Consider the following 15,917-nt stretch of genomic DNA (forward strand, 5'->3'; position numbering starts at 1 on the left):
GGCTTGTCCCAGTGGATCTCTAGTTGTTAGTAGTAGAGGCTTGTTAGACTGCTAGTTATGATTCAAATTTTTAGTGTTGATGGTTCAGACTTTTAAGTCTAATATTTTCAGATATTATGTTCAGATAATTTTAGCTTAGCTCAGACAGAATTCCGTATTTTTAGCTTTGTTTATATGTCTATATTGCTTTATTATGAACTTCAAATTTAGTAGAAGACTTACAGGATTAGCTTAAGGCTACTCATAATCTTGAGCACCGTATGATATCTCGGGACCTATTTTCAGGGAATTACAAGGCATGATTTAAGTTTGTTGAAGAAGTTGAGGGTTTTTGAAGTTTTGGGTTTAGGTAGAACGGAATGCTTACATAGAAATAGTCACTGTACTTATAGACTCATAGAAGGCGTCATTTCATATTCCCAACCAATGATCAGTCGATGTGCGTGGGAATAGAATAGGCTTACCTTGCGTATACCAGCGGTTTTTATGTGAATAGACGTGTTTGTATCTTTTAATTAATTAAGAATAGGAAACGATGATCCAATGCATCGATTGGAGAGATATGGCAATAAAAGGACCCACATAGCATGTTTGATGAGTAATCATATAACTATTATAAAATATTTAATAGACCGTGTAAAGGATATATTGTAGATTAATGGTGTCTACCCTAGACAAAGATTTAAGTCAATTACAACTAAACGTTAAATTCTACAGAAATGATCATTTAACCCCCAAAACAGTAGCTTTACAACTGAAAAAAAGTCTATCTAACATTTGTTGGCCATGCTACATGTGGTTTGTTTGTGCCTGAATTTCTTGCATATTGAACACATATTCCTCCTTTTGGACTTGAATGTTTCACCGACACCCTTAATGGGTTTGACTTTCTTCCTTCGAAGTTTGGGATCGTAAGGGGATGGAAAGATCTTAGTGTCTTGTAATTCTTGTGGCATAGTCCATTCGAACTCTAGAGGGACAACGTTAATAACTTCGGAGTATGCAAGGAGGTAAGTTTCAACTTTATAAATTAACGAAGAGTACTCGTAGATGGAGTTACCATAACCTTCAACATCGCCATTCTTTTCTCGCAAAGCTGCCATCATATGTTTCCGCGCCATTTTCACCGAGTCATATTTCCTACAAGAACAACTCCTCTCCAAGAGATTGACCTTAGCAGTAACACTGTTGCCGAACACAGTGAATTGGTTGATTCCCCCGTTTGCATTAGTTACCTACAAGGAATCACTCGCATTCTTACTATCCCTTAGGATCTTTTCTACACAAGGCACAAATTTATTATTTGCACTACCGACAAAGGCATGCCTCTCCCAAAAGTTTTGACTAAATTTTCTAGCATTTGAATTGAATATGTACGATCCAGGGTACTCCCGTTCATCCGTCAATATCGAGTTGAGAGACTCGGCGATGTTTGTGTTCTTCATATCGTACCTATTTTTTGGGAAGTGTGCTCTACTCCATTTCTCAAAACCAAGCACATTTTCAAGGACATGTGCTGCCTCGGGGTAATTATTTTTCAATTCCACAAAATGCTCGCTAAACTCATCAAGAGAATAAGCTTCTCCACAGTGTTGATTTACACGAAGATTTTTAGTGAGGTGCCTCATGCAAATCCATGATGTGCACGACTGTAAACATGGGAAAAGGCATTGGCAAAGCTAATGTGCCTATCGAAGATGACACATAGATCTGGTTCATCTTCTACTATAGACTTCAACTTCTCAAAGAAGAAGGTCCAAGAAGCATCGTTCTCTTTATCCATAACATAAAATACAATTGAAAAGATATGATTTTCGATGTCCTGTGCAATGGCACTCAGCAACACACCCCCATACTTGCCATACAAATGTGTGCCATCGATGGTAATTACCTTTCTCATGTGGAAATATCCCCGTATGTAAGCTCCGAATGCTAAAAAGTAGTAAACGAATGATCTATCCATCCTGTTTATCATGATAGAGTAAGAAGACCCGGTATTCAATAACTCCACAATATGGGAAAAATCCGACAAGCAAGCACATCCGTGTTTTGGTATCACGCAAACGATGTTCTTTGTAATTATATTTCCTTTCCAAAACACCCAATAGCTTGTGTTGCAATGCATCTCCATAAACACAATCCTATGAATTTCTCTTATGCTTGGACCCTTACCATTCCGAAAATGATTTACACATAGTGAAGCAATCAATTTGGATGAGATTCTCTTATGTCTGCCTGTGGCATATTCGGCACCGCATGTATGGAACCCAACATACTTGTATATGTGACATCTGTCTGAGGATTCGTACTTCTTTGCCCGCAACAATCAGCTACAACCACGAGATACATATTTCGCCTTCAACAATTTGGTGCAGCTCTTCTCTGTAAAAGAATTAGAAGATTGCCTCGCCGTTGCTCCATCTAGTAGCATTTTGATCTCTTTCTTGTCGACCAATATTTGATCACAATAGAAATTGGTTTCATTGGCGAAGGAATGTCTTGGTTGTGATCTCATTCCACAATCTTCTTCTGCATCTTGCGAGTCCGAAATTCAAAAGTTTCAATTACTTTCCTAAATCTAATGTCTAGTCAAACTAAGACACTTAAATTCAGATAGAGAGAAATTCTTTGAGATCTGAATTCAAAATTCAATTTTATTCGATTTTCACTTATATGTCTATTGTTTATGCCGAAAATGATGACGGGTTCACATGAACTTGCTCCGGAGTCCTAACATTCTAGATCCGCCTCGGCCTCAGGTCTTGCTAGATTGTTGGCTAGCCATGCTGGATCCCCTGTTAATTTGACTCAAATGGTACATACAACTATGTTGGGATTCACTTCAAGAGCAGCATTTAGGAAAAAGTACAAGAACCAAGAGCAGTTCATTTCTATATTATGTGAATTCTTAAAGTTACTGGCTTTACTATTGCTGATTTTTACCCCTCAATCAAGTGGCTTCAAGATATAACTGGTCTTAGCCCTTAGGGCAAAATTGGAGAAGCTTCACCATGAAGTAGATAGGCTACTTGATGAGAATATAGATGACCATACTGATGTTAACAACACAAGTATGCATGAGGACCTGATGGATGTCCTTTTAAGAGTCCAAAATGATGGAAATTATGAATTAACTCGAAACAACATCAAAGCAGTGATCTTGGTTAGTAATCTTACTCCCTTCGCTTCATTTTTCGTTTTACTCTGTTCCAAAATAATGACATTTTTTTATCTGGAAGCTCTATGGCTTTAAACTTTTCATTATATGACCCATAGTGACATACTTTTAGAATCATATGTTTAAAACCACAAGTTTAAGGGGTACTTTTGGTTTGGCTCACAAGTCTTTTTTCTTAAATTTCATGTAGCCTAGTCATACACGTCCTATAAAATGAAACGTATTGAGATAAATTCTGGTTCTTCACAACATTTCGTTAGGAAAAGAAAAACGTATAGGACAACTAGATCTATTCTTCTTCCGGTGGGTAAGTTTTTCCCCTCCTTCCAACGACTAATTAACATATTCTAATTTGAGATGATGTCTTAGATGTAACAGGATATGTTTGCAGCCGGAACAGATACCTCAGCATCAACAGTTGATTGGACAATGGCAGAAATGCTCAAGAACCCAAGCGCCTTAGAGAAAGCACAAGAAGAAGTCAGGAGAGTTTTTAGTGAAAAAGGTTATGTGGATGAATCAATCTTTGATCAGTTGAAATACTTAAGAGCAGTTATCAAAGAGACACTCAGGTTGCATCCACCTGCCCCTTTTTTACTTCCAAGACTAAGTAGTGAAAACTGTAAAATTGATGGTTATGAAATACCAGAAAATTGGTGAATGTTTGGACAATTGGAAGATATTGGGAGGATGCAGAGTGCTTTAAACCAGAGAGATTTCTTGATAGTTCAATTGATTTCAATGGAAATAATTTTGAGTACATACCATTTGGCGCGGGAAGAAGGATGTGTCCTGGCATGTCATTTGGTCTAGCAAATGTAGAGCATCCATTGGCGCTTTTTCTATACCATTTTGATTGGAAGCTTCCCAACAGGATCAAACATGAAGACTTAGATATGAGTGAGGTGTATTTTGGTGTGACAGTGAGAAGAGAACTTAATATGCATGTAATTCCTATTGTCTCCAAGCCTGTGTAACAATAATAAAAGCATCTATGTATCTTGCTCTTTCTAATAAAGCTTAACCATCTATATATAAAGCTTAACCATCTATATATAGTAGATGTTGAACCCACTTCGACTAGTCTTATATTTACTTCTGAACCCCCTCAATGAAAATTCTGGCTCCGTCATTGCGTACTATCATAACTCAAGTTGGAGAACTTTCAGATAGTCCAAAAGGAAAATTAATTTTTCGGCAATTTCATTTATTGAGCAGCCTTTCTCCTTTTTTGTTTGTCTGATTTATTCCTTTGTATCTCCGGTGGAGACTAGATCAACGCTTGTATTTCTCCAAGAGAAACTCTATCTACACTATGAATCTTTAGGCAAGCGAAATGAGAGTAGCCTTGTGAGAGAGCAATACAAGCGTCATGTTGCTAAGCGAAGCAACATTATCAAATTTGCATTCAAAACTTGTACACTATTTAATTTGTCTAACCTCTACTTAGATTCGTTTTCATTTATAGCCTACTTATTAACATCTTAGGTAATAACCGCGTCGGGTACTAGCTTGGCTATGCTTATGTGGCATCAAAGTTAAGGATAGGGATTTGACTTTAAAGTCATGATGCAAAGGAGGGTCTTAAAAGTCATATTGCCAAGCCCCATGTCAGTGTGAAAATTGATTCTAGGTCCAATATCAACCAATCTGCTAGATGAGTGAGATGTTACATCTATCAGCTACAAGTCTCTGTAGCCAATTTTGTTAAACTAAAATAAGTGATGCAAGTCCAATTGAGCTCAGCAATCCAAAGTTATACCTGTAGGTTGGAAAGTAAGTAGCTCTACCGACGCGCACGACCAAAATATCTTACCATTGGACAGTGTACGAAACACACTCCAATGCGTATGAAGGTTCAAATTGACACGAATCCAACGCTAGGAGCAATTGCTGGGAAAGGTCTTATGTTAACATGTTGCGTAGACCGCAACTGCAAACTCAAATCGTCATGAGGTGAAGTTGTGATAACAAGAAGATGCCCTTCTCCGACCCTGACTGCCCGACTTGAGAGCGGACAGCTAATGCATTTCCGACCCTGACTGCCCGACTTGAGAGCTGACAACTAATGCATTTCACTTATTGAATAGGTCGGTCCATGACCAGTGGATGCCAAAGATGTCCTTAGGGTGATCTCGTAGTTCCTACGGGTGAAGATGATGGGGTTGGTTCGTGGATTTTCATTCTTCTTTTGTCGTATTTCGTTCGAAGGGTTGAAGGGAGATGCAAAGGCCAACTTGATCCTCTTCTCCAGAGATCTCAAATGAGGGAACCTGGGAGAGCCGCCAACTCCCAACCACGTTCATATATGACCCATACTAGATCTGACCAATTATCCATCCTATTTCTTCTATACTCTTGACAATCTATCTGTCTCAGTCGCTCTTGACAACCCATCTTTGTCTTTTAGTGGCACATTTCCGTGCTCTTCCCCCTTAATAAAAGTGAGCCATCAGATTGTGTACAAGATACTATCAATAGAATCCCCACAGCGATATCAAGGCAGAGGATTAATATGAAGTTGTGAAATCCGAATGCAGGACGAAGATCGCAGGTACATTTCTAAAGAATTAGGTATAGGTTTCTGCTTTGTAAAGATCGGAGTTCATGACACTAGGCACGATGTCTCCATAAATTTCACAAAGGATGATGATTCCAATCTACTATGGTACAAGAGAGTTATCGAAATTCAGGGATTGTAAACGTGCTTCAGAAGACATTCCTGTTGCTCTAATTTGGCCTTTGTTAAAACTAATATAACTAGGCAGAATAAGAGGCCCTTTAAACATGTCAAAAATACATGTTAATTTGACGTAATTTACAGCAAGTAATTCTGTAACTTCATAGAAAAATCATTACCAAAAAAAAAAAAAAACAATACTTCATAACAGATAAATAAAATTAGTAATCAGTACACTTGCATTATACTCATTCACTTCTGAGTGGACCCCAACATTGTTTTACCTAAATGATACAACTTAGCCCATCAAGCAGTTCGAAAACTACAATTTTGCTATAATACACACTCATACTCCTTATCATAGATTATTCCTCAAAACTATCAGAGATGAATGCTAGCTATCAAAAACACATGGTACAAACACTTTGGAAAGATAATAGATTACGAGTCTAATGATGCCCTACGCCCCTATCAAACATCTAATGCCTGAAGTGTCTCACGTTAGTGAAAACAAGCGAGACTCCGTACTTGTTACAGCACTCCACTGCATCCTTGTCCCTTATGCTACCTCCTGGTTCTGCAATAACACTCACTCCACTTTGACATGCCTCTTCAACAGCATCATTCCATGCTGATTTAATTCAGAAAAAAAAAATTGTTAAAGAGAAAAAACTTTATCAGAAACCAAAAGAAAAAATAGATCAGAAACATTTGTTCAAGGCACATTAGAAGATGATTAACACCTTCTTACAATAATTTCAGTTACCATTCTTTATGGTATATTTTCTTAAAATTTGCACTTTCGACTAGTCAGAGTTTGCCGAATCCTGGTGTCTCACTTTCTTTTAATGTAGGGTTTGCTCTACAGGTACATGCATAACGCAAATAAAGGTACGTACCAAATGGAAAGAAAGCATCACTAGCCAAAGCAGCTCCTTTTACTTCATCTCCAGCTTTCCTCAAAGCTATCCTCAAGCTCTCCCGACGATTTGGCTGTCCACTCCCCATTCCTAACATACAATTGTCCTGCAATACAAAAATTACATTTAGAAAACAATGAAAGGAATATGATTCATTAGATATATATCATGTAGAAAGTACCTTTGCAATTACTATGGCATTGCTCTTGACGTGCTTGACACATAACCAAGCAAACTGTGCATCAGTAAGCTCATTTTCTTGTGGAGTTTTGTCAGACATGACATTAAATTGGATATCTTCAGGGGTCAAATCATCTGAGTCCTGAGCTAACCAACCACCACCAATTTGTCTTAGAGAAAGCTTTCCCTTGTTGTTTTTACTTGCCTCAAGGATCCTCAAAGTCTTGGACTTCCCACGGAGAACCTCAAGACCCTTCTCCGTATACTTTGGTGCGACAACTATTTCATAAAACATCCTAGTCTCACCATCTGTAGGGCTCCTAAATTCTCGAATATCCCTGGCAAGTGCCTGCACAGAACCAAAGCAGGTTGATTAAAAGAGTTATCAACCTTGATGCGACCCCTTAACTTGAGTTGGTTTTGTTGAACACTTCAAGGTGCAGTATAGCAGACAAAAAAATGTAAACTGCAACTACTAAAAAGTAGTACTAAATACAGATATCGGGCATTGACACTGTTAAACATTTGAAAAGGGGAAGCAACAGATACTTATCCATGGTTTGCAATTCTCCTAACCAAATAACACTCAGTTATTCATCTTACAGCATGAAACATCACCCTTGTTGACAAATGACAAGGGGGAAGGATGATAGTAACAGTCTTTTCGCACCACGACTTATGTCACAATGCTTGGAGGTTCCACCTATTCTCTTCTTTGTTTAAATTGTGCGAAATTTTTTCAACTGCCATCTTGTTTGTTCTTTTTTTTGCCCCAACAGAACTCTTTCACGCACCTCTTATGGCACTAGTTGAACCACAAGATCATTCTAATTCTTGAATTGGTATATTGTACTAATAAGATATAAAGCAAATGTTGACACTTCTTTCTCGATAAAACCAGCAACAGCGACTAGGCCTCAGTCCCAAACAAGTTGTGTTCGGCTTACTTAATAAAGCCATATAACAAAGAAAGTTTGCTAGGACATAGAAAAGATAAATGCACTAAAAAACAGTGTAAACACATCTTCGATTGGCTAGATCTTCAAAGATTTCAAATAAGGAATGCTGGGTGGTGGCAGGAGAACCTAATCACTTAAATGAACAGCTAAGATTTTCTTTTTCCTTTATTTTTCCCCATGATTGTTGATGTGAGAGGGAGGAACAAACAACCCTTCAATGCATCATTACCCATTTAGGTTTCTAGAAAGAAACAAAAAAGCGCAAATGCAATATCATAATCAACAAATAGATCAAAATATGCATCTGAAAAGGTCCATTGAGCAACTTTACCTCATCAACTTCGACATTGAAGGCTACTATACCACCAAATGCACTAACTGGATCTGCTTTCACAGCTAGCCTATATGCTTCAATGATATCATTCCGTGATGCAACTCCACAAGGATTTGTATGCTTCACAACAACACATGTTGGTTTATTAAAATCACACACACAATTCCAAGCTGCATCAGCATCCAGATAGTTGTTATATGACATTTCCTGCATCAAGAAGACCAGTCATTAGCCATGAAGCTTCAACTAGAAGAATTCCATTCATGTAACATTACATTTAGAGCAATGAACTATCCAGTGTACAAATAGACGCTAAACAGAATTTGAAAATATGCCAAATTACGAACATTAGAATGTAAAAAAAGGGCAGCCGGTGCACTAAAGCTACCGCTATGCACGATATCCGGGGAAGGGCCCCACCACAAGGGTGTATCGTATGCAACCTTACCTTGCATTTCCGCAGAGGCTGTTCCAAGGTTTGAACCCATGACCTCCTGGTCACATGGCAGCAACATTAGAATGTAAACATCAGAATTCTAACCTTGCCATGGTGTTGGATAACAGTTGCAATTCCACCAGCGTTAACCTCAGATAGAGACTTGTCAACATAAACTGCAGCCTTCTGATGAGGGTTTTCACCATATCGAAGTGGATCTTTTAGAGAGAGTGGCACTGTCAAGCTGGGAGGGAACTTATCTACCAACAGAGAGCAAAGTCATCAATCAGCATAAAAGATGATGAAAAGGCTTGCACTCTCACTCACTCACTTTAACATCAGCCCCTTGGGTCTCTCTAGAAAAAGTAAATCAGTAAAAGATTCAACAGAATATTCCATCTCAAAGCACAATGAGGCTTTGCAGGCTATGGTCATCAAAATTAAAATAAATTTGAAGCCTTATTTTCCATAAAAAGCTAACAGCCTTTATATTTATTTCAAATGCAGAGTCAGAGGATGATTTGTTGAACCTTCTTTTTACTTGTTATTGGGGGAGAGTATGGGAGGAAGAGGGGGTTTTTGCATTCATTGGGCTGTATGAATTTTGATAGGGAATACCTCCTACAGTCTGCTTCCACAGCCATTCTGAAACTGCAGAATCATAAGAAGCGACATGTTGAAAAGCTTTCCAGGCCAACTTCCTTCGAAATTGTTGATCATCATTATCTCCACGAAGAAACTCCAATAGATTTGAGTAATCTTCAGAATCAACTACGACCAAAACATCCCTATGATTCTGTTAAATAAGCATTGTCCACGGTTAGACACAAATCTGTACACAACACAAAGATCCAGCCAGCATTTTTTAGAGAAGGTATCTTTTAATGTGGGAGAATTCATGCAGAGAAGTATACCAAAAGGTAGAAAGTATACATAAAAGATTCAGCAAGCATTTTAAACGGTGCAAAACACTAATCCTCAGTATATCAGATACAATTAAGTTATTGATGTATGCCATATAAATTGTATCATGCAACATATTTTCCAGAAAAGTGATTCATAGAATTTTAGCTTAGTGTGAGCATAAGTTAGCTCCTTGTTCAATTCAGATACTTTATAATGGGTAAGAGCATCCTACATAGCACAAATCTCATTATGAAGCCAAGAGGCAATTTTCAAATTTCAGATGTACCCACTGTATCCGACAACCTTTCTCATATATAAAGCATCATTATACAAGCCAGATCTTCAAAAACTCCAAGCAGGGAAAAAAACATTTTTTAAACTCATATTGCTTCCACAGCATTTGTCCAATTAAGACCAAGAAGCAAATGCATATACCTAGAAAAACAAAAATCCGTAACAGAGTGGATATGAAGATGAAAAAATGTTGGTTCACAAGTGAAATATATGTGCCGAAGCTTTAGAAGCAGAGGTACAGAAAGTTGCAGGTCAGGGAAAAGTACTAAGCGAAGCAACCTTTGCAGCAGCTCTAATCATGGCAGGTCCCCCAATATCAATGTTTTCAATTCCATCCTCAAATGAAATTCCACTTGAAGAAGAAGCCTTTGCATAAAAGGGATACAAGTTGACCACTACAACATCAAATGTACCTGCAGATGGAAAATATCACAACTTCCATTTGTTTCCTAACATTGCATATGCTCCTATAAGAAGAGATGTATGCAAACCCCCGGGCTTTTCTGTAACCAAGAAGTAACTATCAATAAGTGTGTCCATAATGAAAAATACTTTTAACAGAAACATCTCTTCCTGAAGTCCATATCTAGTTTTTTGAACCCATTTTTGCATTAGTTGCATCTAAAAGCTAAAGATGTGAAATTTCAGCAGCATATTAGGAAAAGATAAGTTGCATTTTTTGAAGCTTGGCGAGACATCCCAACTAAGCCAGGTGGATAAAGTGATGGATGTCTTAGATACACTTTTAAAAGGTTGGGTGTGTAAAGGGTTGCACGTATTCGACAGGGGTAACACAGGGATTTTGTCTCAAGGAAAGGGGGTAAACTATATATTCTACCAAAATAAAAATCAATTAGCTCACCAATTTCATGTTTTTCAAGAGCTTCCATGTGATGTTCTTGATCTCTTCTAGCAAGAATACCTCCATGAATGCCTGGATGCAAAGTTTTTACACGGCCATCAAGCTGTGACAAGGAGAAAAGTTCTCAGTTATGTTTTTGAAGTTAAATGCCATGAGTCACCACTCTCAGGTATAAAATTAACTACAAGCACAATACTTATTGGACAAAGCATTAAGAGAAAAGCTTGAAGACAATATATTATGAATCATATAAAGTAGTGGAGGGTGTTCGATTCTTCGGTTTGGTTCTTTCGAACTTCAATTCAGTTCTTCAGTTTTCAGCTATTCACTAGTGCATACCAAATACCAAACAAAATTAATTCATTTTGCTTCAGTTTTTCCTAATTCGGATTGTTTTTTCCTAATTTGGTTCTTCAACGTAGGGCTAATTAATGGGTCATTTTTCTTCTTGTAAAATGGGTTGTTTTTTCATTCAAAATGGGCTATTTCGGGAAACACCCGTCGCAAATCTTATCTATGAACTTGGCGTCAGACAAAAAATGGATTAACACGAGTTAGTTAGCTTGGTGAATTTCACCAAAATACAAACATGATATCATCTGAGCTAAAACTTTGAAATACAGACATAATTTTTAATGCGTTATTGTAGAAACACAGACGTAATATTTAAATTTTGATACCGTTTTAAAGTTAAAACAGTGTTAAGAAGTGTTTGTGCAAGGATCTGTATCAAAAAGAAATGTAGATGAAAGGATTGAAGGTAGGTATTCCATTTTTCAAAATTTTATTGCGAATAGATTTATTTTTTACAACCTTGGTGTCCCGGCGTAGAGGTGCTAAGTCCCCTGAGACTTAGGCACTTCATGGTCGCCTTGGGATGTTAAGAGATTACCACACCCCAGGGCGAGTCCGAGTTATACCTTTCAAACATTAGTCAGGAGTTCCTACCATTTCAGGGAAACGTGTCAGCTCTTCCACTTTAGTGACAGACACACCAGCACCTTCCAAAGCAGATGCAGTGCCTCCCGTTGAAACAATTGTGTACCTGCAAAATAGGAAATAAGAAGTCTTTGAAAATTGAGAATTATCCAGTGGGATATAAATAAGTATGTGTGATTTGGCCAGTTAATATAGGTAGAAACAAGACACCTCAATTTGCATGATAATGGGTACAGTTCCATCAAAAGGTGCACAAAGCAACTAGATATAAGGGACACCAGCTCCAATCAGATGATAACACAACCATGTGACATTAATAAAGGGAGAAAGGGTTACTTTCCGCTCGACGTGGATACTTCAGTCTAACAAGAGTCCTGTCCCCACGCGAAGGCAATTCATACTCCATATAAAAGACAGGAAACTTAATTTGTTCAACAGATTAATTTCCAATTGAAATCTAATGGCCACGATTTAAAGTTCTTGTCAATCAAGCCAGAAAAATCACAGTCTTTAGAATAAGAGTCTTAATACAGATTAGGATTATGCTCTTTCATGTCAAGTTCGACAGTCCTTTTTACTGTAGAAAGATATATGATTAGATATTCACTTTGCTAACACACTAACAGCTCTAGGCCAAGCAAATTAACTTGTAGACGTTGCAATACTTCAATTAACTTTGCAAAATATGAAAAATGTTTCTGCAATATTTACCCCAACTCCTGCAGACCATTGCCAAGCTTAGCCAAGTCCGTCTTATCTGAAAGTGATATCAATGCTTGCTTCCTCCCTAACATAAGCATATACATGAAAGTAAATTCACATAAAATTATAGCAAGTAAATACATTTCAAATTCTACAAGAGGATAAACAAGAGAGCCACTTCTTTGATTTTTTTAATGAAGTAATTAAATTGTACTATCTAATTAGTAAGATACTACTCATTTGTTAGTAATACATTACCTTGGATGTTGTTATAAAATTTTTATTTATTAATATGAAGATTTAATTTGTTTGATTCAAAGTTCTAAAATATTTTTGATAAAAAAGTAAATACTTTTTCTTTCTTTCTTTTATTCTTTTTTCAATCTTCAATGTCGTCTTCAGTGAAATTGTATTCATAAAATTCACTATTAAAATTTTTCTGAGGCGTCAAATTGGGGTTACAGTCTTGGGATTATAATCGTCAGACTAAACTTTATCACACCTGTGAGGTGGGATAAAACAACAGGGAGTTGGATATCTAGTTTGGGATTAAAATTCTATAAATTTATTGTGTTTGGTTCGCGAACAAAGTTATCCGCGATTATACTCGTGACAGTCCCACCTTATACCATGTACCAAACAAGTAAACAATAATGATAACTGCTAAACTAGCTTACAGATGAACATCCATAATTCCAAAATTGTTTTTACTCCAAAAAGAATAAAAAATAGTTTAAAAAAGGTACCAGGAGTTGACAACTTGTGAGCAGATTGAGGAGTAGCTACAGTTTCAGCCATGGCCTTCACTGGATGAACAATCAAACTATATGAAGACGTCGTCGAGCACTGGAAAACAACAAACAAATCATACAGAAGGAAAAAAAAAAAACACTAGTACGAGTATTTTGTTTTATTGTTTTCTTTTTCCCATTACCTGTTGTGGACCGAAACCAGAATTAGTTCTTGTTCGGAAGATGTGGATCTGCGGAATTCGGCGGTGAAATGCGGTGGCAGCAATGCCAGTGGCCGGCGCTGTGGCGGCGGTAATAGTGGCGGAAGAGGCAGAGAGCATTGTTTTTTTCTTTTTCACTCTTTTTGGGTGGAGACTAGCTGCACCCACTTTATTTGCCCTGGAAATTAATCCTTTTACATGCACTACTCACTTTTGTTACTTTCAAAAAATAAATATATATATATATATGAAGAGCTAAAAATTTCACTAGAATCAGACTATTTAATTATTCAAACAGATGAAAGTGACTTAGGATGGGAAGCTATCTTAAAAGTAAGACCTAATAAATACAGTAATTAAAATAAAGAATAAATATGTGAATATCAAAGTGGCGCATATAAAGAAAAAGGAAACATGAGCGCTATAGACTTAGAAGTATTAGCTATCATCTATGGTTTAAATGCTTTCAAACTATATATACTAAATAAAGAAGAGATTTTAGTTAGAACAGATTGTGAAGCTATAGTTAAATTTTATCAAAAAATAAATGACAAAACTAGTAGTAGAAAACCTTTTTTATTTTGAATTCTATTAATTAATTCACTTTTATCTAGTAGTTTGTAAGCATCTGTTCTAGTATTATCATTTAATCTTTTGTAATTAATTATCATACGACTAAATATCAGTTAATAAAATTAATATAATAAAAACTTTATACTAATTATTAATTTTTAACGAATATGTTATGTCAAAAAATGACAGATAAAAGTGCATATTTGATTTTGATTAGTATACAATTAGTCAAACTTTTGGGGGCGGTGAAAGTTATTTGAGTAAATTAAAATTTTTTGATGGCTAAATTGCTTTGGCTTTTCTATTATTTAATTTTTGAAATTTATTTTGTGGATTTCTATGATGGTTGATCAGTTTTGTTTAATTGTCTGGGGTGAGCTCTTAGTTGTAAGTTCATTTCCAATCAATCCCTATTCTTATACATGATTGTCGACTATAAACATCAAGTATCTGAACTAACTAATTTTACTATAATTAAGGAAATAAAATATTTTTCCTAAATACGTAACTTAATTAACTTTATATTTATAAAATTATGATTAATGGGTCCCTTAAATTCAGTAACGGCTTTTCAATTTCAAAATCTTGAAATATCAAAATAATTTCAACGATCAGAATTAGAGATTGAGTCAGGTTGATTTCGACAATTGCATCTAAATTGTATCCCCTGTAATAACAACACTGCAAACCAATATTAGTTTAATATGCAACAAAATTTAAACAAAATATTTCAAAACTTGAAAACATAAAACAACTCTTAGTATTCATGTCTAATATTCTTTCATATATATAATAATGTTATATATATAGGTTGAAATAAACACACCTCGACTTGTCTAACAAAGCCATATACATAATTATGTTACGTATAACACTGTTAATGCATAACATATACATAACTCTATAATGTATATGTTCTGATAGGGGTGTACAGATCACACTGTCAACTCAAACCAAACCGACAAACCAAATCAAATCAAGAAAAGGACCGACTTATGATTTGGTTTGGCATTAGAAAAAAAAAGTTGATCATTCTTGATTTGATTTGGTGTTAACCAAAAAAAGTCAAACCAAACCCAAATCAAACCAACATAATATATATATATATATATATATATATATATATATGCAAAATGGTTCGATGGACCCCTGTACTATATCGGTTTTGTAAGTTGGACACTTCTACTTACATATTTATCATCTGAACCCTGAACCCACTAAAAAATAATATTTCAAATCCTTTGAACTTTGACTTTGCCTATATGGCATTAAAATGCTGATTTGATTAGGACAAGGAGAGTAATTACACTCGCCTGGAGTGCTAGTAGGGGTCAATTTTTAGTCAATTTTATATTAAAATAATTTTAAAAATTTAAAAATAATATTAAAATTAAAAAATAAAAAATAGCTTTTTTTTCCTCCATCATTTTTAGTTTAAAAATATTTTTCAAAATTTAAAAATAATAAATTTTAAAAATAAAAATAAAAAACCCTCCTTCCCCAACCCCCGTCCGTCCGGCCACAACCCCACCCCACCCTCCGATGGAGATTTTTGGGCAATCTCCCCCACTCCCTCCCAACCTCAGTTCCCCCCGCCCCCCCCTCAAACCGTTGTTCCAACGCCTTTCCTGCCCTCCCGTCGTCCACCACCACCCCGTCAACCACCTTCCCCCATCCCCACGCCATCCACCACCTTCCCCCATCCCCCCACGCCGTCCACTACCCTCCCCCGTCCACCACCCTCACTTAAATACCTTCCATTTTCGTCTAAAATCCCTTCGTTATCTCCATCGAATTCGCTTTATGTTACAAGCTTTTCTTCTGATTTACAAGTTGAAATAAATAATGTAAAGATTATTGGTTCACCAATATATGATGATGGGTTTGTTGTAGTTTTCCGGATTGAAGATTTTTTTTTTCACAGAATTTCACTCGTTTAAATGCGACTCCAAACCCGAATTTCAACCCAAGCTCGACTCAGTGCATAAGGTTTGATCCGTTT

General features: G+C 36.4%; 1 protein-coding gene and 1 pseudogene across 1 annotated transcript; one reads left to right on the forward strand and one right to left on the reverse strand.

The window, feature by feature from the left end:
• The first annotated feature begins 3,429 nt into the window (after nt 1-3,429).
• On the forward strand, nt 3,430-4,180 carry LOC124896120 (annotated as a pseudogene).
• A 1,863-nt stretch (nt 4,181-6,043) lies between these two features.
• LOC107870346 (bifunctional purine biosynthesis protein PurH) lies at nt 6,044-13,558 on the reverse strand. The gene is made up of 12 exons (XM_016716842.2): nt 13,325-13,558; nt 13,137-13,236; nt 12,400-12,475; nt 11,698-11,794; nt 10,750-10,852; nt 10,167-10,300; nt 9,306-9,483; nt 8,793-8,947; nt 8,249-8,458; nt 6,960-7,307; nt 6,758-6,884; nt 6,044-6,489 (listed from the first exon to the last, which is right to left on the reverse strand). Exons 1-12 carry the CDS (start codon nt 13,460-13,462, stop codon nt 6,338-6,340), a joined length of 1,818 nt encoding a protein of 605 aa, XP_016572328.1. The 5' UTR covers nt 13,463-13,558; the 3' UTR covers nt 6,044-6,337.
• Between the last annotated feature and the right edge of the window lie 2,359 nt (nt 13,559-15,917).

Source organism: Capsicum annuum, chromosome 1 (genome assembly GCF_002878395.1).
Source record: "Capsicum annuum cultivar UCD-10X-F1 chromosome 1, UCD10Xv1.1, whole genome shotgun sequence".
Lineage (NCBI taxonomy): Eukaryota > Viridiplantae > Streptophyta > Magnoliopsida > Solanales > Solanaceae > Capsicum > Capsicum annuum.